Below are 23,266 nucleotides of genomic sequence, written 5' to 3'. Positions count from 1 at the left end.
TATACAGATTATGTACTATATTGTGAAGTAACAGTACCATGTTCTATATTTGTAATATTCAACCCAGGCCATTCTATGATTCTTCAATCTACTGCTGACTGCCCTTTCTAATTCTTGTAGTTAATTATTTTATGCTTATCGTACCTTTCATGTATATTATTAGAAAATTTGAGAGCAGTTGTACTGCTGGCTTGGAAAGTGACTGCTTTCCTTAGGTACAAGTTGGACCATAAATACATCCCTGGATGATCTGCCTCCCACGTTAGCTATTGATAGATTACTCTTTTCTCAAATTTAAGAGATGGGTTATTCTGTGCTTTTTTTAATGTAAAGAAATGCAAAGTCCTTCCAACAATACGCAGAAGGCCAGTATGTGGACCAGTAAAATATAATTTGTATGATTTCAGTGCTGCAGGAAAAAGTGTGGTTCTGTTTAAAAAGTACTCCTATTGTATATATAATATGTAGCACACCTGAGTGTAAAATCTGTGTGTTGAATTACGGACTCTCCAACTTTATTCAAAAGTGTGTTAGTGAAGTATAGGATACACTTAATCATGTAGAATAATGTTCCCCTAGCTTCTTGGCCTTGACATAGAAAGGTTGTGAAATTTCCTCAGTGTTTGTGTTATCAGCAGTTGTTTATTTGTAATTCTTTTGTTTTGGGGTTAAAAAGAAAGAAAACAAATTAAGAGAAACAGTAAGTTCTTTGCTGCCATTACCTTGCATTTCAGTGCCTCCTGAGTTTACCCTGTTCTACATTATATTCTGGGGCAGGGAGTCTGTGAGATTTAGAGACATTTTCATATAGGTCTGATAACCGGTGGGAATTCTGGAAGGACCATCTAAGGAAAGCCTGCTGGCCTTTTTTGCTCAGCACTTGGACTAGGTCTTTTGGTTCTTTAAAAGTTAGGCTTGATTTCTGTTAGATTGAAGTGGAGGTTCTTCAAGCTGCACCTTCTTTACTTGTGCTTTAGAGACATTTTGGTGACTACAACAAAATGCAGAGTGGCGGTTGTATTTTATAAAACAATTAGGTATAATGGGGAGCAGGAACAAGTCATACTACTAATGTAAAATTTCAGAAGAAAACTATCGCAGTTCTTTGAATTGTTTTCTTCCAACCCTCTCTTCAGCAGTGATTTGTGTTATCCATTAATTCGAATGTGACAATACTTCACAAATGTGGTGCTTCAATTAAATCTCTGATTTTCTTTTCTTCTAGACTATACCTTCTGTAAAGCTTTGTGGAAGATAGATGTGTGTGCTGCAATGGTGACATAAATATTTAAGAGGACTGGAACAAGTTGTTGAGAATCTGTGTTTGTTTTTAATGCTGCTGTTGAGAGCAATCTAAGACAAGTAAACAGCATGAGTTTTATCATGAAACTTCACAGGCATTTTCAAAGAACAGTTATTTTGCTGGCCACTTTTTGTATGGTGAGCATTGTTATTTCTGCGTACTACTTGTATAATGGCTACAAACAAGAAAATGAACTTTCTGAAATCTCTTCAGAAGTGGAATGTGGTGATCTTCCACTGTTTCCATACAAACTGATGGAGATGAAGACCATGAAGCCTATCGATCCCCTGAGGACAGATCTTGTAGTGCTGGTGTTTGTGGAAAGTCAATATTCAACATTAGGCCAAGATATAATAACCATTTTAGAATCTAGCAGATTTCAGTATCACATTGAAATTGCATCTGGAAAAGGTGATCTCCCAGTGCTTATAGACAAAAATAAGGGCAAATACGCTCTCATAGTGTATGAAAATATTCTAAAGTATGTGAATATGGACTCTTGGAACAGAGGTCTTCTAGATAAGTACTGCGTAGAATATGGTGTAGGGGTTATTGGATTTTACAAAGGCAATGAGAACAGCTTGCAGAGCTTTCAGTTGAAGGGCTTTCCTTTCCACATCCACAGCAATCTGGGTATTAAGGACTGTTGCATTAACCCTTATTCCCCATTGCTCCATGTGACTAAATCCTCTAAGCTTGAGAAAGGTCCTTTGCTTGGAAATGACTGGGCAATTTTCCAGATGAATCATACAGCTTACCAACCAGTGATATTTGCAAAAGTAAAGACACCAGAAAACCTTCTGCCACCTGCTGCTAAAAGTGCTCTCCATGCCACAGTAATTCATGACCTGGGTCTCCACGATGGGATACAACGAGTCCTTTTTGGCAATAACTTGAATTTTTGGCTGCACAAGCTGATTTTCATAGATGCCATCTCTTTTCTGTCTGGAAAGAAGCTGAAACTGTCCTTGGATAGGTACCTTCTGGTTGATATAGATGACATCTTCGTTGGGAAGGAAGGAACAAGAATGAATGCCAATGATGTACAGGTAAAGTATGTACAGAAACTAAAAGTCGTTACAGCAAAATATCATGCTTTTATTATTATTTTTAAAATGAACGGTTATTAATAGCTGAAACTCAGAAAGGACACAAGTCACTAAGAATAGCAATGCAAACTCTTTGTGCCTTGAGAGAGAAGCCAATATGACTGGCTTTCAATAGTCATTAACTCAAGGTATAGCAGTTCCTTCCTCCTCCAGGCTGGAGGGTTGTCATTGCAACTTCACTTCTATAGGTTCTAAAAGAGAACATAAGAAAATAAGAGTCACTGGTTAATATCACTTGTTTTCTCTCAAGTGGCAAAAATGCTTGCTGAACTAAGTTCTATAATCTCACTGGTAGGCACCTCTGAATTACATTCTCTGTACTATGTATGGAAAATAGTCTCTCACAAGAAAATTAAAGATGACTAGTTGCTAAGTAACTGTTAAAGAAAGGTGGTAAGAGAGGCAGTGTTTTCATTTCTCCCTGAGCCCCCAGGCACTCACAGTTCTAATTAAATAATTGCAGAGTATTTAACTCTAGTCTGATGATACCTTCTGCTTAAATGTGTACTTCAGAAGTACTTGGAAACAGCACAGGACTTCAAAGCTGGACCCAAGATCTATTAGCATGTAATGTACTTGTTGCTATTCTTACAAGTGGGTAGTAAAAGTGGTGAGCAAAAAGAAATGTCAATGTAAATTTTGAAGAGCAGATTGGATTATTAGCTTAAATGTTTAAAATGGCTTTCAAATGTCAAAAGCTGGTTGCAGCATTTCACCTTTCTTATCTTAGTTTTATGTTTTATATTCTTCTCTTAGTTTTATGATGCTTACTTACAAGCAAGGTTTGTATTAATTTAGGTCTCAAAATCTTGTTCAGTCACTAAATGACTCGATGTTAAAAATGTTGAATTTTTATCTTAACATTTCAAGTTGAACATTCCTAAATGTCCTTTTTTTACTCTCCGTTGTCATGCTGTTCAAATGAGGTTGTAGGTTGGGGTCAGTAGGTATAACGCTATTTTTTGCTATATGCCTCCCTTTCTTTTTGTGAAGTCTTGTAATAAAGCAGATAGAGATAACTGCGGAACTAATACTTAGTCTGGAAGCTAGAAGTCTATAAGATGCTGCTGACTGATTTCTGCTGGAAATGTGGGAAAATTTCCAGTGAAAACTTTTGTCATGGAAAAATGTTCTGAAAAACATTGCACAATGATAGCACTCCATGAGGATGATGGTCATTATTATTATTAATTAGATTTTTTTGTTGTGGTTTTTTTTGTTCTGTTTTTTTTCCCCCAGTGGTAGTGTATTTGTCAAATTGCAGCGGCCCTGTGTTAGTTACACATTGTTATTAAGCAAGAGACTTGAACTTGTAGTTACTTAAATTTATTTTAAAAATGCATCATACACTGAAACTTCCTCTGCGTATGCAATTATAAATAAGATATGTTTCTTAGTTAAGTAGGTGTTTCCCCTATGCAAAAAAAAAAAAAAAAAAAAAAGTATGGGATTGGAATAGAATAAAGGTGAATTTCTGTATGGAACATGGTGGCATCATTTGAGCGAGGTGGATAAGCACACCTTGAAGATCTCCAGTGTGCAAAATGAAATTGCAAGAACAACATAACGTCTGACCACATCAATGGCAAAACTCTGTTGTTCTGCAGAAGGAGCAGTTTCTATTAACAATTAAGTAAAGCCTGAATAGATCTCCCACTATGTTGTATAGTAGCAATTTGACATATTATGGTTCACGTTTTGTCTCTGTGAATGACACCTGAAGATAATCATTCTAACTTATCCTAAAATAAAAAATTGCCAGAATTACTTGCTAGAAACAGACGGCTATTGAGACAAATTAGATTAAAGCAAATACAAAAGGATGAACTGTATTGTTTTGAGAGAATAATTTGCAGTATGTCAGAATGTTATCTTTCCAAAGTAAAACTGTCAAATTAGATAGAAATAGTATCAAAGTGGAAGTAAATGAAATTATCCTACTTAAAAGTTATATTGAACTATGCTCTGAAAGAGTGGAATGCAAAAGCATTCCCTTCAGATTCTTCGTCTACTTAAAAGTTAAAACATTCTATTAAACATGTTGTTAGGGCTGTCAGGTGCTATGCATCTTCATTACTATTAATATAAAAGGAATTACCCTCTGTGGCACATTGACATGTGGAAGGAATGAAATAAAATCAATTTGCAGTAGTTGAGAATCTGTTATTGTATAGTGTATTTTGCATAAATGACACTCCATTAGGCAGCAGTGTTTTACTGGGTTCTGTTGCGTTGACTGACAGAATTGAGTGTAAAAAGAGATTATTAAATGAAGAGTTTGTGTAATTTCAAGATTAACTCATTTCTGCTAAGGTTACATTATAAATGCTGGTAGTATAAAATTGGATATCATGTTTTTTGTTTCATTTTTGTTTAATGTGTTTCCTATCTAATATTTTCTGGACATAGTCATGTCTTTCAAGACTGAACTTACTTAATGCAAGGTGGATGTTCCTTCATGCACTCCATTAATTAATGTAAAGTGATTTAAACCACTTCAGAAAGCTTCTAGTCTCCAGCATAGCTGTGTGGTTAGTGCTGCTCCATGGATAAGGCAAAGTTTAGAAACTGGAAAGTTGTTGCAGATGTGATACAAAACCTGTAACTCATCAGTGACTCAGCACTGACCCCTCTGGGTCCATCCAATCCAACCCCTGCTCAAGCAAGGCCACCCAGAGCAGGCTGTCCAGGACCATATCCATCTGGTTTGGAAGATCTCCAAGGAGGGAGATTCTGATTCCAAGTAAGGTCAGGTTTTCAAAATAATTTCTTCTCATTTTTTCATAGGCTAAACTGCTCTCTTTGAATTTTGTGAACTGGAGTTGAGACTATCTGAAAATTGCTGTCATAAGGTTAAGTGGTATTTTTTTTTTATCAGTAGTATATATTGACCTCAAAACTGTCAAAAGCAGCCCCTCTACATTGAGTGCCTTCTGCATCTCTAAAAATTAGGCAGAGTGGCGGTGCTTCAGCTGGAGTATATGTAGTGCCAGAAATAGAAGTATAGAGAGCCCTTCTAAAAATCTTTGGACAAAGTTTATGTATAAGTCCTATAAAACTAATAAATGGATTGTTTTGTTAAACAATACAGCTTTATTTTAAATAAATAACCACAAAACCTTGAAACTGTACTTCAGATTTTTAGGTTTCCTGATTGTTACCGATTTGACTGTCACGATAGAAAATCTGGATAAGTAAAACTGTTCTCCCATGTGCCGTACTGAGTAGCTGCCACTGTGCATCAACAGTAATCATCCATTTTCATCTTTATTTATTTTATCATTCTCTGATATAATAGAAATAACAGAAGAGAACATTTTCGTAGTCTAATTGCCTCCCACATGGAATATACGTGTAGTAATGTCATCTCAGCATTTGTTTTTCAGTAACTGTTTTTCTCTCTTAATATCTGTCTAGCAGGAGAGACCATTATGCTGTGACAGTGTTACAATTTTTCTTTATGACTTTTATTCTGTGCAGTCCAAATAATTCTTTGAAACTGACAGCCAATCTATCTAAATATCCGCAAAGAAAGTTTATCATAATAGACCAAGATTGTCCCAGCCGACAGTCTAGTAATTTAATATAATCTTTTTTTGTCACCATTACTTTTTTTTTTTTAAATATAAAGCATTGAGAAAGCCATCTGGTATTAGAAGGAAAATTAAATATGACTTTTTGTATTTTTGTATTTTCTACTTACTGTCTGGTACTGGTGGATTACAGTGGAATATGTGTAAGTTGGTCAACCGTTTCCTTCATTTCCCCAGTCCATCATTTTATGTATTTCTTAGAGAGCTGATCATGCTTTCAGAATGAAAAATCAGAACATGGTGATTTTTTTTATTCTTTCAAATCATGAGCTATGTGATTTTTGCGTTGTGGAATCCTTTGTATTTTCAAAAGAGGTCATTTAAACTGAAGTCTGGTAATCTCTACACTTTCTTCATATAAGCCTAATTTTTCTACCCTTCTAATTCCTGCATGTGCTCAGGTTTGGATCTGCAGTGTTCACGTTATTTGGGAAGAGTCTGGCCTGAATGAGCATCTTTGGTCATGCAACATATGCAGCAAACAGTGCACAAATGCAATCATGCTAACCCTTGAAAATAGCATGGTAGATACTTCTTGTGTTTTCTTATTACTCTTTCATAATTGACAAGGAAAAGCTTTCATATTAAGCATATACATTCTTGAGAGAGGTGTAATCTTTTCTTTCTTTTTCTATTTTGTGAGCACTTAGGCAATACATCGATCAGGAGACACACATTTGGGAAACAGAATCTTTAATTTGCAACGTTGTTTGGCATTAGACTTGGTGAGAAATTTGACTGCAAGAGCAATCCACCTAGTGATTCTCTTTCATATCATCTGTGCCAAATGGTGTACTGATAGCACAGAGGATTTAGCCAGAAAGTGTAAATTCATAGCATTTTAGCCTCCATCGCTCACAGTCTGACATCTTGCCCAGAGTTTGAGTTTTATAAGGTACACATCTGTATCAGAGCTAGTCCTCTGTCTTTCCATAGTAGACAACATAGAAAAAAAGATGATCTTCAGGCAGACACTGATAAAGTTAATTGCAACTTAAAAGCTGATACTTTTCTTTTGCTCACAAAATACTCCTAGGGTGACTAAGATCAAGGTTAAACATTTGCACTTGGTCAGATGCATCTCAGTTTGTGTTCCAAATCCAGTGTTGCTTTGGTAGTCATCTCTTGTTTAATGCAACAGAGATTTCTCCTCTAGTATGTCATTATGTATTCCTTACATTGCAAATTTGTCCTCACTAGTCAGTATAGCTTAAATTGATACTGTTGTTTAAAACCCATTTAGTGTCTTTCTCTCCTGTGTAGCGTATTTAAGAAGAAAGCAGATATTCCAATGGGAGAGCATTCCGCTGGTATACTTTTTAGTTTTAAAAATACAAGGCCATATCTTTTCAACTCCTCTTGCATAGGAATGACCTAAATATTTGCTTCAGAGGAACTTCTGTATATTGTGTGTTGAGGCAGAGCGACTGGAACGTGCCGGAAAGCCTGAACTGTCAAAACACGGGATGGTTCTGTCACAGTAGAGAGCCTAATTCTACAAGTTAATTGTTTCTTTATCTATAGGATCACACAGAGGGTTATCAGTAAAGAAATGATAGGTATCTCATCAGAGCTGTTGGAGATGCTCTTGTCTATTCAGTTGCATTGAGCTGTAAATCTTTCCTTTGGGGAGATGGAAAAGATCTTAGTAATCTTTTTTTAAATGACAGCATGAATTAACTACTAGGAACTTTTGTTTAGCTGTATCATTTTATATTTCTAATCAATTAGCCCTGTTGCTTTTATGCTGTTGTTCAGTGCATTTACTGTGTGTATGCGTGTGTTCCATCTTAATTTGCTCTGAAGCTCCTAGGGTACCTTACACTGACTTGGCTGGAATAATAAATAAAAAGCATATCCTTAAAAGCAGCAAAGAAAGGGAATAGTAGAAACGGTTGTGTTTCTGTGACTGGCTGATGCCCTGGAAGTCTGACTTCTTGAGCCTGTTGTTTCAGGTATAGCAGTGTGGAAAATTATGCACTGTGTGGAAACAGAGAATTAGATCTCAGATCAAAAATATAACTTCAAAAATTATTAAAATTGTTTTATGTTTTATGAGCTGCTACCAGCTTGTAGAACATTTTACCAGACAGTCATCTTAACATTTAATGTATAAAAGCAATTTGGTTGAAGTAGCAACTTCTGTGAATTTTGATTTACTAAGGCTGATACAGGTGCAGCTCAGCATTCCAGCTCTTGTTTTTAAAAGGAGCACACTTTCTTCTGAAACAAAGCTGTGTAAAAGTCCCTGCCCAGAAGATAGAGGCTGCACAGAAGTGACGGGAAGGAGGAGTGTTAGGTCTGAGTGTGACGCTTCTGGGGTTAGCAGGGCAGTGCTGGAGGGTTCTAGGTGTGCTTGCGCCTCCCACCCTGCACTTGGATAAGCTGGAAACAGCCAAAGCCAATGGGATAGGCTTGGCACTGACTGTACAGCTCATCTGCGGTACTAAGTGCAGGAAGACACAAACCTTGCTTAGTAACCATGTGTCCTCAGAATGAAATCCCTAAATAGAATGTGCATGTCGAACAGCCATGCTGGCATACTCCCTCAGAGCTGCAAAGCCGTATTTTTTTTCCCAATAGGGTAACTGTGTTGACATATTCTCACCAGTTGGTTCAACTATTCTGTTTAATTCTACAGACTTTCTCAGGTGCAGCAGCTGTGAAAAGGGTGCCATGTGTGCAAGGCACATTGCTCTGCATTAACAATGTGAAAGAAAGTAAGCACTGATTGACCTCCAGATATTCTTTCTAGCTCAGAATCCATTCATGTCCAATGTGCGTCAAGTGTGAGGAAGCTTTCAGTTGTAGTGCTTTACCTGTTATAAGGAAACCAAATTTCATTCTTCCTGTGAATTCGGTGTCTTGATTCAGAATTCATGGCTTGTTTGCTTATCTTGGTGATGGTGTTCTGGAGTTTCAGAAGAAAAATAATTCGGCAGTAAAAAAAGCAGTCAGGTGTGGTTGGCCTTAGCCCCGCTGAGCCTGTGGGAGTTGGACCACACTTCTGGTGTGCTGCAGCCTTCGAGGCCTTCAGCAAAGCAGTTTGAGTATCATTGCTGAGAATAATATCCAATGTATCTGTTGTCCTACTTCTTTTAGACCCAGGTATATAAATAAGCAAAATATTTTCTATTCCAAAGGAATCCTGTTGAAGTTCTGAATGTTTGGAGGATAGCATTTTTCATTTTGCAAGTGCCCCATGTGGGAGGGTTGGGTCAGGACAGTGATACTTCCCCATACGTCCTCTCATTTGTATTTACTGACTGTGAAGAAACTTTACTGCTCAATGCAGGGTCCTCTGGAGTATTAGGACAAAAGATATCTCTAAAAGGCAAGGTAGGTCACTAATCATAAAGCTGTACATAGAGGTTTTCTTTTTACCCTTTTACTGGAGTAAGTAATGCTGGAGTAAGTTGTTTTTGTTTGTTTTTTGTTTGTTTTTTTTTAATTTAAAAGCTTGTGACACTGTAAGTGTTCACGCAAACTTAAATCTTGAAACTTTTTTTTCATGCAGACTCCTAAGTGAAGTATGGTCCTTCTGTGGCCAGGAGAAGTTAGGGAAGGCAGAAAACAGTTACAGCTTTTCTTATTGTCAAAGGGGCTGCAGAAACTGCTTGTCAGTGTGGTAAATCCTATGTGATCATATTAGGAGCTAGTAAGAATGATTTGCTTTAAGCTGTTTTACATGCAAACCCAGTTTGACTACTGGTTACATGCTCCCTCACCCATCCTACCAGTAACATCTTCTAGTTAAGCATGACACGCACTGTTTCCTTCTAGTTGTCTTACTTTTACCAGCAAGTTCCTTGGTGCCCAATGTACTGGTTTACTTCAGCAGCAAAGCTAGAGCATTGCCTTCAGGACACATTTTCTTAACAGCCATTTATATCTGGCCACGGGTCTGTAGCCATTTAAAGATATCTGTAACATACCATGTAGGACTGATGTCATCTCATGGGCCATCATTTTTCTAACAAAAGTATGAGCACCTCCAGAGAAAAAAGGAAGGAGTTAATGGCAATGTGTGGCTAAGCAGGATTTTTCACTTGATCTGGCTCACAAACTGCATCTTTAACAACTTGCCCAAATACTCATTTACAAATAAATTAAATAATCCCAGGATCTGGCCAATGAAGTTTTGAGATATTCTACAGTTGTTTTACTTGAACGCATGTGGGTTTTGTTAGGCTATCTCTGAGAGCATATGGTTTTCACATGGTGACTTGAGGCAAAATCAATTTCTTTTCTGGAAAGGAATAATTTATAATGGAGGACAGAGGAGAAAACGCCACTGCTGGAGAGGAAGCCAAGGACTTCTTGCTATAACTTCTCATTTATTTGACCACGGTCATCTTACCAGTCTGATTTACTCAGTGGGGCTTTTTCCACATGCTGGACTGTTCCCAGATGTTGTTTCTACACAATACTTTCTGAAGTTTTTGCTTGTAATGCCAGTAGTAAAATTAAGAGATTAAGAAAAAGGAAGTTCTTGGTATTTTGTGATAATTTTCAGATACATATGTGCTTCCACTGAAATGTTACTTTAAGTAATGTGTTGTAGTTCCAGCAGCTGACATATGGAAGTAATAGAGAAAAGAATTACAGCTCCCTTTTTATAACCAAATGAAGGCGAATGCTCTAGGGACTGTCACACATGACATATGGCAAGAGGGTTTCCTTCCACCCATAGTGATTTGCTGCCATTCGGGAAGCTCATTAACATTCTCAGAACAAGGTTGTTATTGATCCCATTATTTTCTCACCCGGAGGTTAAACCACTCTTAGCACATTTAAGGGGGAAATGTACTGCATTCCCAGCCCACGTCCCTGCTAAGTGACTGTTTCTTTGCTTACCTATGTCACAGGTCTTACAGTTTAACTGTTACGCAACTCGAAAAAATACTGCACTTTTGGTGTTGATGTAACTTCACAGCTTTTATAATTAGCACACTTCCTGAACTTACCAAAGGAAATTGCATCTATGAATCTACTGTTGATTTCCCAAATCAGTAGGTGTGCAGCGTGGATGCCGTCTCATATGTGTTTCTAGCAGTTGTGGAAATCTTTTTCATTTTTAGTTCTCTTTTTCTCTGTAGTGGTGAATGCTTTGATGTCCCTAGGCTGAATGAATTCTCTTAACAGTGTTGTTTGCCTTTTGTATTTTGTATCGTTGCTGTTATTGATGGAATTGTGCACTGTAAGAGATATTTAGCTATTCTATTTCAATATTAAGTAGTTATTAATTATATTAAGTTATATTACTAATGTATTAGTTATGTTAAGTAGTTATGCTCATATAGCTGAACTCTTTCTCGCACTGCTTCTACTTTTCCCTTGACTAAGTTTGTTATGCAGAGAGATATTTACACTTGACTGTAAGTCTTTACTTACAGAGAAATCCACACCAAATGCTTATGTCCACCCAGCATGCCATACTTGAGTGATCATTTTTGGCTCACAGCCATGTAGTTAGCAAGTTCTGTCGCCTTTCCTTTTCTCAGAAACTCGTAATTTAAGAATGTATGTGAATATTTTCATGGATGAGATGAGAATGCATGTAATTCTGCACACTTTACTTGGAATATAGTCAACATAACCTAAGCTCAGTTCTGTTTGGGTTGATCCAGATGGCTATGAAAGCAAAACCTGCCATTCTAAAACTTACAAAGTGAAATGTGAGTCAGGACATATTGAAACCTTAGTATGCGCTGTAAGACATTCAAATCTGCTGGATAATTCGCCTCTGCTGAAAAAGCCTTTTCAGAGTTTCAAGATCAGTACTTTCAAAGCTGTCTGTTGTTGTTCACTGAATAACAACATCTTGAGAGCAAAAGAAAAAGGGAAGTTGAGGAACATCAAAGCTCAGTAAGTACCTTCTCTGTGTTAATGCACTAGACCTGAGGCAAGATTCTAACATTCTGTGGCATGTGTAGCATCCTAATTCAGGACTGGATGTGTGCTGGATCTGCTTTCCAGCCTACTGGCAATGTATCCCTGAACTATCCTCTTTGGCCCCTTCCTTCCATACACTGCAGGCTCTCAGGTCAGAGGCTCTTTTTGTTCTGTTTGCAACTTTCTTTATTAAGTGTCTGTGCATGCTGAAGGCATGCTGTGAAAGGCACTTTGGTAATACAGATAATAACAATGCAACTACAGCTGTACATATTCATCGCCATACGAGTGGCTGGTAAAAGAATTATTTTGGGCTTTTTCAAATGACAAGCTTGCTGTCCAATTCCTTCTGCTAATGGAATGGAATAAAGTTTTCACAGGCAACAGATTGAAATGCAGTGCAGACAGTTATAGAAATCAAAGCAGTTAACTGTAAAACAGTATCAAGATTGGCCCTGACATCTTCGCAGATTTTCGGTCGTATCAAGAAGGCACAGTATGGCCAAAAGAGAAAAATGTGAAGGGTAGAAATGGGGCAGTTTTTCAGGAGCTGCTCTTACAAGAGCAGCTGCATGGAAAGTGTTCATCCTCCTCTCCCATTCAGTCTGAAAGATGTCAGAGCCACAGCATGATTTATTCTGCATGGTCATGCTTACAAAACAGAGTGAAAGAAATTCAGTAGGTTGACCGTATGTTTGTAATCCTTCATGGAACAACAGTGTTGTATTTCTGTGCAATTCTGGTTTCCTTTTCTGTACAGATTTCAGTATGACTGATATTTTTGCATATAAGATAACACAAGATAAAAGTGATACTTCCTCTTTAAAAATCATGTTTGGCAAAGCATAAAAATCCTTATTACTGATTTTAAAAAAATAAATAAAATAGAAGATTCCTTCTCATGCATTACAGCCTTTGAGATAATTTAGAATTGCTCCTTAGAATGTACTTTTAAAGTGGGAATAAATAATAATTTACAGTAGGAAAGTACTTCATCTTTCTGACCAAAGAGGTTTCTAGAATACTGTGTTCAGTTCTGCAGCACTTAATTAGAAAAATCTAGAGATTGCTTAGACAGAGACACCAGGACAGTCAGGAAATTTCTGAGCTAGGACTGAAAAAGTAAAGGCTAGGGAACTTGGCAAATAATGATGACCAAAGCAGAAAGCAATAGGCTGCAGATGTTTGCAGACTGTAAGTAGTGAAGGTGGATAAGAATTACTTCATGTAAAGCACTGAGATATTTGGCTGAACAGCCCGTAAATGTTCCTTATAATAGCATGTGTTTCATGTAGTTGAACAGAGGGTAGTATCCGAAAGGAACTAGAAGGATTATGCAAGTCTTTAAAAATAAAATTCAGCAAGAGAGGATGAAATATGGAAGCAATATAATATTGGCGGGGAATTTGTACTAAGATGTACTCTCAATCTCTTACAGTGTAATGAAATGCAAAGCTCACTTTGGATCCCTGTATGTCAGTTTGAGTTTCCCTAGGTGTAGAATTTAGTCAGCTGGGGGTATTCACCTACCTACATCTAGTTTCTATAATCTTGCCTTTTAGAAATGAGAGCAGTTATGCAAAACCAGAAGAGATGTATTAACTGTTCAAACTAAATAATCCCCCTGTGTTTCTCTTACCAGTTGTCCCATGTTTCACACAAAATCTTGATTTTTTTTTTTCTCTGCTGAAGTATTTCTCCTAGACCAGGTGCTATGTAGGAGTCAATGAAGCTGTCCAAATTTTGATTACCCTATTTTAAGTTCTTATGTCTTCTGTGTTGACAACATATAATCATAACTCTTCTCAATCCCTGTGTTTTGTCAGCTCTTCTGTGCCAGCCTTCCTTGCCTGCTTTTTCATTTTCTATCAGTTATTTGATACCAGTGCTGATGTAACAGAGGAATTTCACTCAGCAATTTGCAAGCTACTAATAAAAAGAAGGGAGGAAAAATACTTTATGCATCAGCTCATCCAGGACAAGGGGGGGGAGATGGACAGGTGAGTAGATAAGGATTTTTATGTAGGCAAGACAAAAAGAGAAGCTTGGACATCTATTTGCTACCACTGTGGGAAGAACAAGAAACATATTTCTGAGGAGATTGTAACATCTGCATGCTGCCCAGCCCGTGGTATGGTTCATTTATTCTGCATGACAGCGATGTGGTAGCTCTGCTACACTTGTTTGAGCAGGGCAAGCAACAGGCTGTTTGTTAACTGAATGAAGAGAGAGCAAGTCTTCATTTATTTGTGCTTTATTTTATTTGTTCTCTAAGATGTTAAACTAAGTATTAGCACCAATATTATTGTGCTTGTCTAAAACCCTTAAGGGAAAAAAAAGTATAACGTGGTGAACACCAGACCTCTCTCTCTTTTTGTCCAGTAACAGCATGCAATGTCCAGTATTTTTCAAGCTACCTAAATTGCCGCATGTTCTTCCTTAGCCCGTGATTTGGGTTTTACTGTGAACACATAACAAATTTATTTTGTAATTGTAGCTAGTGTTAGTAATCACTCTAATTACTGGAAAAGTCTTGTAAAATTTTAAATGCTTTGAAGTTTGTATGCTCTAGAAAAAAGATAAATACTACCCACTGTTGAGCTGTGGTTGTCAGTATAATTTGGTCAACATTTCAAAATCTTATTTATTTAAAATTCTGCTGATGAAGCCCAAGCTTTTCGACTTAGGAGACAACTCAATCCATGTTTATCCAGGGTCCAACACTGAGGTTCAGAGAATACTATTGCTGACAAAATAAATCAGATTGAAGCTTGTTCACAAGGCCGTATTCGCAGATGGTTGGTACTTGATGTACACAGCAGCGGCACCATACTTTAGCTTTCCTTTCCAGAAAAAAAATCATGCATTTATAATTGCTCTGTTTGCCTTTGTCAATCCATCAACCCAACAACTTTTGAACCTGTGGTCCAGTTTCATTCCAACTTGACAGACATGGACAGTTCTCAAAGACGATTGGATTCCTCCTGGATGCCAGGAAATCAGTGGAATAAGATGTATGTGGATCAATGCATGTTCTAAAACAGGTTTCAGTGAACTCTGCTTTTATCTGTTTGCTTTGACGTGCCCCTGGCATGTCTGGAAACAAGTGATAGCACAGACCATCTCTTATTTTTCTGGAAAGGATGTGGCGGGCATGGTGGAAAAGGAAGGCAGGGCTTTTGGAACCCGAAGGGGAGGTGTTGCTTTCAAAGCCATGCTTTGGAGGTAAGTCCCAGGTGGCACTGTGGGATGAAATGCAGACTACTGAGTGATAAGAGTAGGTTTTGGGGACAAGTTTCTATAAGAAAACAAGTTTTATGACACAAATTACTTGTTTTGTGTGCCAGCAGTGAGTGAAAAGGTGGATCTGAAATCTAACTTGCATCTCTAAAATCATTGTCATTTTGGATACAGCCACTGACAGATGCATGGGAATGGGGTAGACGTAGTGACAGCTGCTGCTCTGTGAGGCCACTGCAGTCCCTTCTGCTGAGAGATTAAGCCTGGAAATTCTTCCAGTATTGAATCTTCTGGACATTTTCCTAATCCAGTGGCTGTACAGAGCCACATGTTTGGGTACAGGGGCCTCTAGCAGCTGAACCAGGCAGTATGTGATGAATACGAGTGCACACACTTTGCCACATAGAAGGTAGTGGCCAGTCCATGCTGTGAAGCACAGCCCTGCGTGGGGAGCAGCTCTTTTCCTCCAGCCAGGCAGTGACTGCTGTGTCTGGTGGCAGCAGTGAAGGCTAAAGCTGGAGCTGGCATGTGAAGAAACATTAAATAAGAGACAAACATGTTGACAATGAATACAGAATTAGGAGTTTGAGTAATATTTGTGTTCTTTCATAGAATCACAGGAGTTGGAAGGGACCTCAGGAAATTAAGTCCAACCCCCCTGCTAAAGCAGGTACCCTACAATAGATTGCATAGGTAGGCGTTCAGACAAGTCATGAGTATCTCCATAGAAGGAGACTCCACAACCTCTCTGGGCAACCTGTTCCAGTGCTCCATCACCCTTATTGTAAAGAAGTCCTTCCGTATGTTAGTATGGAACTTCCGATGTTCAAGTTTTAGGCCATTACTCCTTGCCCTATTGGTATACAGTGCTGAGAAGAGCCTGGCCTCATCCATTTGCCTGCAACCTCCCTTTAGATATTTATAAACATTTATAAGATCCCTTCTCAGCCATCTTTTCCCCAGGCTGAACAAACCCAGGTTACTCAGCCTTTCCTCATACAGGAGATAGACCAGGACCCTAATTATCTTTGTGGCCCTCATCCAGGCTCTGTCTAGGAGATATCTGTCTTTTTAGATCTGAGGAGTCCAGAACTGGACACAGTAGTCAAAATGTGGCCTCGTCAAGGACAGAGTAGAGGGGGAGGGTCACCTCCCTTGACCTGCTGGTCACACTCTTTCTAATGCATCCCAGGATATCATTGGCCTTCTTGGTTACAAGGGCACTCTGCTGGCTCATGGCCAACCTGTTGTTCACCAGGACCCTCAGGTCCTTCTTTTCAGAGATCATCTCCAGCAGGCCATTTCCTAACCTGTACTGATGAGCTGGGCGACTAAAAAATATATGCACCATTGGATAGCCATGATATTCTAACTTCATTGGCAAAATATTGTGCAAAACTGACAACGTTATTTGCTGAGAAGTCAACGGGCATAGGAGCTGATCTACTCTGTCACCCTGAGGGAAGGCCAGTCATGCTCAGAGCTGAGGCAGCTGAACAGTGTGAGCTACTTTATGGCACGGCTACCTAAGTGCTTGTGCTGTGGGTAACAGACCTTGTTTTCCAGCTGTACTGACTGGTTCAACAAAAATCATCAGATCACAAGAATTTTAACTGGATGAATATGAGGAGATGTTAAATGTGTTTTAGAGTTGCTTTGTTCGCAGTTTAAGTTGTGTTATACTGTGAGAATTTACCTATTTATATATGCTGTTTCATAAGCTGTAAATGAAAGAACCGCTAAGTATTCCATTGAATCCTGTCTGACCAAAATCCAGGAAAAATATCATATGGACTAGTAGGGTGTTTATAAGTTCTACTTCAATTGGCCTTGGTCTTTTGACCTTAAATTAAAAGAAATGTAGGGCTTTATTTCAGTTAACTGTAGGCTAATGAGATCGTTTAGCTGTTTAGTGGTAGTCACCTCTTTCATCAAAGTACAGTTTAATTAAGAGCTACTAATTGCAGAATTCCATACAGAATCCTGAAAACAGCATGATAATTACATTACTTTATTAAATACTATTGGCACCAAGTATTTAAAACCTTCAATTTACCTTGCCATAATTAGCTTATTCTCATTAGCTGCTTTCTCAACCTCCAAGAAGTGAGAAGCTGGCGATAGAACTTAGTCAAAAGTATTTCTTAAATCTCTTGATTATACAAATGATACATCTGGATGAAAGAGCCTAATTACTTGAAAATGTGTAATTGGGCCATCATCAGGGTTGTTATTTACATGATACAAAAAATATCCAAAGGAAGTCCCAGCAACATTAAAATTGTGTTCTTATGGAAAACTTTGGAAAATGTTGTCTCAAATGACCTGCAGCAGAAGTGGCTACTTGGTTTGTTTGTTTCTTTGCTTTAGTGTTCTTTAGAGGACATCAAATTCAGATCCCTATCTCTGATAATCAGGATTGCATGTTTGCGCAGTTACAGCACCTATGCATATAAACTGTAGGTGTCTCTCCTGAATTTTTTGAAAATCAAATTCACTGTGTCTCATACTGGATACTGAAAAAACAAGATGCACATCATTAGGCTTCAGCCTTCTATTTCATCTTATTAATGTTTTGAAGAGCAGCTGGGTTCCTGAGTTAGTGGTGCTTATTGAATTTACTGAAAAGATTTGCACCAACTTCCTTACTTGTTGAGTATGGTCCTTAATACTATAGGAAATCTGTTAAGCTCCTCAGGTGGATGGTTGGGGCGCACAGTCCCAGCTAACGCAATCAATGACAGCTTTGCTTGTGCTGCACATGAAACACCTGGGCTCTAAGGCGTTCCTGATAGATAATTTAAAAATGTAATTGCTGAAGGTGGAAGCTAGCTGTCAGTAAACCATACTGATTTTTAAAGAATAAGACTTAAGGTCTTCTCCAAAGATTTTTTTGCACATGTTTTTAGTTTTAAATTCTTCCATGGTCCTCTGTAAATAGGCATCTTGCTGGCATGTGGTACTTTCAAACCGTTAAATTGTCCTGTTTTAAAGGGACCTGGTAGGCTTTTCAAAATCTAAAATCAGAATTTTGTAATACAATGACTTAAAGAAAAAAATATTCTTTGAATCTTAAGAAACATTATTTCCCTAATTTTTAATATTTTATACAAAATAACAGGAATGGTTGTCTTCAGCTCATATAGAATCTGCTGTGTTATGAACTTCAACATATTTATTATCAGTTTAGCTTTTCCAGCTTTGTTTCAGCAGTCTTTATACTTCTGCTGGATTGTGTCCTATTGGATGTCTTGCTTCTGCCAAACTGTAGAGCAGTATCCTCTCCACGCACAGTTTAGGGTCTATTTATAATTTATGGTCTCTGGCAGCTGAACGCTTTGCTGGAAAGGCTGAAGATTTTTTTTCTGTTTTCCTCTCTTGCCCTCTCTGTAGCACAGCTCGGTTAATAGAATGCACAGAGAAAATGTAATCATTCTTCTCCTTTTGTCTGAAGGGTATTCAAAATATTTTTCAGATAAACCCAGTATACCCAAAGCAATTATTCTTTCTCCTGCATAGATTAAATGTTTATGGTAATGGGTGTCAGAATGATAATCTTGGAAATCCAGAAAGAATAGACATTGAATTTTAATGATGTTCTAACATACATAATGTATCTTGAGGGAAACGTTTTTCCTCAGAAGTAAAATAGTCTGTCTAATAAAATAATGATTCTCAGCCATGTGGGATGGACCCTTATTGACACTGCCTTATGTTTCTCCTTGCCATGCTGCCTACTATTACCTCCATACACCCCAGATTCTTGCTGCTGCCTTCACTGCCATAGCTCCTCAATGGTTGCTGTCCCGCATCACTGGGGCTCACTTTCAGCTTCTTATCACACTGCTGTAACATTTCTTGTGGATCTCTGCTGCTCGCTCACTGCTCTCTCCCTTCCTTAGGCAGCATGTCCCTCCTTCCTTTTCTTCTATAAATTTCAGCAGTGCCAGAGCAAACCTTAAAACCAGAGACAGTTTGTCTCTGGTCTGTGCTATGCTGAGCCATGTCTCACCTCTAACTCTGAATACCTTGTTAGCACCTCAAAGCTTAGGACCAGAATGCAAAAGATGGTAAGGCAAACCTCAAAATACAAATGAGAGATTTCAAGTAGTGATTGTTGAATTGCTGAAGCACAGTGCTTTAAAAGAAGTTAAAGCTACTTCTGCATCCAAGCACATATAAGGGTAGTTCATGTACTTAACTTGTGTGCTTTCACATTACGCTTCATACCAATTTGTTTTAAGTTTTCAGAAAGTCTTTGCCTTTAATAAAGAGCCAGTATGACTTAAGAAACAAAGTAATTTGTAATTCAGTGACTCCTTTGATATTATATGAAACAGCAAAGTAAATGTTCCTGAAAAGAGATTTGTTTTCTGAAAAAAAGAGTGAGGAGATAGCTCAATGTTGTAATTTTCCCAGCCAATCTTTCTTCCTTTTGTTACTGACATGAAAGAAAGTTCTGAATTGAAGTTTAGTGCCTTAATGCTGCAGCACTGTGAAGCTGTGTCTACCTTCTTGCTAATTTAGTTAAAATCTATGTAGTACAAGTAAAATTAATAGTTATGAACTGTTTTGCTTTTCAAGTGTCTGAGTTCTTTAGCAACTTTTGAGTAGGAAAATGGTCATAAGTATGTTGGTATGACTACAGAAACACACAATAGTTCCTCCTTCATGAAACAAGATTAAAGCATTCTTGATTTATGTATTTGATAACCTGAGATGTTTGGAACTTTGTTGATGTTGAAGAAATTACTACCATCTGTTTACTGAAGACAGGTTGACATGTCTGACATCTCCATAGCAGGCTATGATGGGAACTCATGTGAAGAGGCATTTGAGAACAGGAGGAAAAGATTTCCTGACTATGGAGATGGGATGCAAGTTCTGGCAATATGAGTTTTATTCTTGGCTTTACTGCTGATTTACTTGAGCAAAAGCTCGAAAGCTTTTGACAACCCATTGTCATCTGTCTGTGCCCCTGTTTGTCCTGTGTGCAAGGTGAGAAAAATGTAATAAAACTGTTTCCTTTGTAAACAAAGTTGAAATTTCTGAATGAAAAGTGATTTTAAAAAAGAGCTAAGCATTCTGGCTGTCAAGAAAGGAGGCCATCCTTACAAAGGCAGGAGTTTTCATACTTTTTCGTGTTCATTCAGAAACAGTTCTCTTGGCTTCTATTGTTGCATTCATGATCTTAGAGCACATTTTCAGTTAAATTCTCATTTAACTAAGTTCCTCTCTGGTATTGATTGATAACATAACATGGGCAATTATAGCAGCTTATGTTTCCTTAGAAATTTCATCAAAAGTGAAACTGAAGTAACTTAAATGGGATCATGCTGATTATTCGCCCGAGAATCTGACTTTATTTACAACATAATGTGATGCCTTATATTCCTTTTGTTATACTATAAATACGTCAGATGCAAGGACTGGAAGAGCTCTGTCTTACTCTCAGGACAACTTCTGTCTATTCCTTGGATTGTAACAGGGCCTCTTTCTGAGATTGTTTTGGACTACTGGTGAACAAAGGGATCTCTCATCCTATATTGAATTCTCACATTTGATTTCTGGCAAAATTAATTTCCTAAACCTAATATGTGAGCTCGGAAAAGTTTAAAATTGAATACTCCATTGTAGCTGTGTACATAATAGTGATTACACAGACAGCAATTTTGTTTTCCTTACAGTACCAGTGGAAGTATAACAAATGCAGTAAGCAATTATTTATAAACAGAGGAATATTTTACTCAGTGGCTTTTAAAACACAATCTTTGGTACTAGCATATTTATATAACAGCTCATCCCCAGGGGGACTTTTCATAAAACAATTGTAAAATAAAGAAAATATCACCGGCTTACCTTCAGTCTATAGAATAGCATTAGAAATAAAATTTCAGGCTTTTCCTCCCCCCTACTTCTTTCTGTCTCTGATCAAAACTCACAGTAACAGTCCCTGCCATCTGCTACTATATATTTTTCCTGAGTTTTAACATTTTGTTTTTAGAACCTGAAAGATTAGTAAAATGTCAAGTTACCAAGAAAATAATCATAGGCACGACAACTCAAATGTTATCTCAGCTTGTCTGTACGAAAGATGGTTCACAGTAGGGCTGTGCCCTCCCTCTGCAGATAGAGCAGGTGAGCAGATACGCAGTTGGTTATAAGCTGATACATTTTCGAACAGCAGTGCTAAATTTTAGCAGAACATCTCCTGTTGATTTTAATGAGAATAATGTGACCAAAAAAAAAACACCAAAAAACAATGGGACCTCTTTTGAAGTTCATTCTGTAGAAAATGAACTCTAGATCTCCTTTAGAGGTTTCTATCATTTGTGATAGAAGGAGATCGGTGAGGAGTGGAAGCAGGGCTTTCTTACTGTGACTGCTGGCCTAGAGGAAATGCAGCCCCCAGGCAGTCAATGTGAGAAGGTGCTACTTACACCCGTAATGCCAACTCCCAGTGAAGAACTAAGTGCTGAATTATATTCTTATTTTGGAAATGTCATGAGTTTTTCCTATCCTGCTCCTAGCTGCTGATTGAGAGCCTGGAATCATAGCTGTCCTGTCAGCCAGGTGGCTACAGCACACCCAGAACTGCAGCAGCAAACTCCTTCTGAACAGACTTTCTCAAGCATTTTTAGTCTCTCCTTTCTGTTTTTCCATTGACTGGAGATTAGACTGGGACTCAGAAGCTGAGAAGTTGTTAGAAAGGTAAGGGATAAGGCCTTCAGCTCAAGAATTGTTCCCAGTGCTTCATAGTTGAAAGGTTGATTCTCCATGGCAGTAAATGCAATACAAAGAATTTATTTTTAAATGTAAACTTGCCAGAGGCTGCACAGGGTAGTCATCTACAGAGTTTTCTGGGAAGGGGCAGATAGCTTTAAGGAAATATATTTGATATTAAAATTTTAGAGATACCCGTTATCAGTCAGAGATGCTCATTTGGGACTTTGCTTTCTCCCAAAGCCTGTGTGACTAAACTTTTATCGCCATGAGTGTAATGTTTTGTTTTGTTTTTTTTCCCTAAACTCCTTGAAAGTTGTACAGTGCAGAAAGATCCAAAGATCTGCCTACCTGCTGGGATGCTGAAGAACCTACTTCCCTGGCATGCAAACACCTTCAGAATGATATTTTGGAGGTTCCTAAATGTCTCTTATGTTCTTCCACTGAGGCCTGTTGAACTCAATTCAGAGGAAAAGAGCTTTGCAGCCCATTCATGTCATCTCGCTGTCAAGCTGTACTCAGAATCTCATGTTCGAAGTTGAACACTGTTAACATAAGAAGCATACAGCTGTATCGTTTACCTCCCATGTTTTTAACTGCAAGTCTCACTCAGAAGGTGAAATTTTCATTGAATCAATTCTTGGCAGCTCAAGGATGGCTTCAGTAATATCTTCTGTAGATTTGCTACCTTTCATGAGAATATGGAGTCTCCCCAATGATCTTTGCTGTCAGCCTGTGCAAAAGTGCTTGTTACGGTGTTGGAAAATTTCTCTCCTTATTCCACTTCAGGAGTCTTGAGCTGGTTTTCAATTATCTCTATTCTGTGCTCCATTTTACTCATTCCTTTAGCAAGGCCATTGTTTGCAGGACGTTTTTCAGGCATTCCTTCAGCTGCTATTCCTTGGAGCCTCCCTTACTTCTGATGCTAGAGCTGAACACTGAGGACATGGGAGAGGCAGGCTGATGGGAAAGCAATGTGATGCCCTTCCTGACCTGAGCAGATCTCTAGAAATCAGAGGCAGAAACATGGTAGCTCTTTCAGAAATTTAGTTTTGTGATGCATGTAGATGTAATGAATATGCTTACTCATAGTGCTCTGTTCTGCTGAAATAATAATAATAAAAAAGCCAGGCAAATGCTAACGATGACTTGGAGTTGATAGCATTCAATCTGTGAGCCACGTCAGCAAGATTCAGTACTGCAGCCCCTCAGGATGGGGACAAAAAGGACTTTCTTCTCTTGCTACCAACTAGCTCCCTCAGGCATCTGCTTCCCAGAGCCAGGCAGAGCCATAGCCTTATCTGCTTGCTGAGGCCTCAGGTCATGGCCTCACTCTGTGCCTTTCCCAGCCTATGCTGCTGCAGTGGAGACGAGGGGCTCTTTGATCAGTGATGAACAGGGTA

The 23,266-nt window shown here is 38.2% G+C and overlaps 1 protein-coding gene across 7 annotated transcripts in view; it reads left to right on the top strand.

Annotated features, from left to right (window-relative positions):
* NDST3 (N-deacetylase and N-sulfotransferase 3) overlaps positions 1–23,266 on the top strand; it is a 76,139-nt gene that overhangs the window by 6,299 nt on the left and 46,574 nt on the right. For 4 of the 7 annotated variants that reach the window (XM_046940417.1, XM_015276359.4, XM_004941244.5 and 1 more), the window contains exon 2: positions 1,226–2,352. The exons of 2 other annotated variants lie outside the window; for them this stretch is intronic. In XM_046940417.1, coding sequence (XP_046796373.1) covers positions 1,372–2,352 — 981 coding nt within the window. In that variant the 5' untranslated portion in view covers positions 1,226–1,371. Of the gene's footprint in view, positions 1–1,225; positions 2,353–19,135; positions 22,480–23,266 lie in introns of those variants that run through there. One more of the 7 variants, XM_040699212.2, reaches the window with a different exon arrangement.

The sequence above is a fragment of the Gallus gallus genome, chromosome 4 (assembly GCF_016699485.2).
Source record: "Gallus gallus isolate bGalGal1 chromosome 4, bGalGal1.mat.broiler.GRCg7b, whole genome shotgun sequence".
Lineage (NCBI taxonomy): Eukaryota > Metazoa > Chordata > Aves > Galliformes > Phasianidae > Gallus > Gallus gallus.
This window is presented reverse-complemented; position numbering and strand designations above follow the sequence as displayed.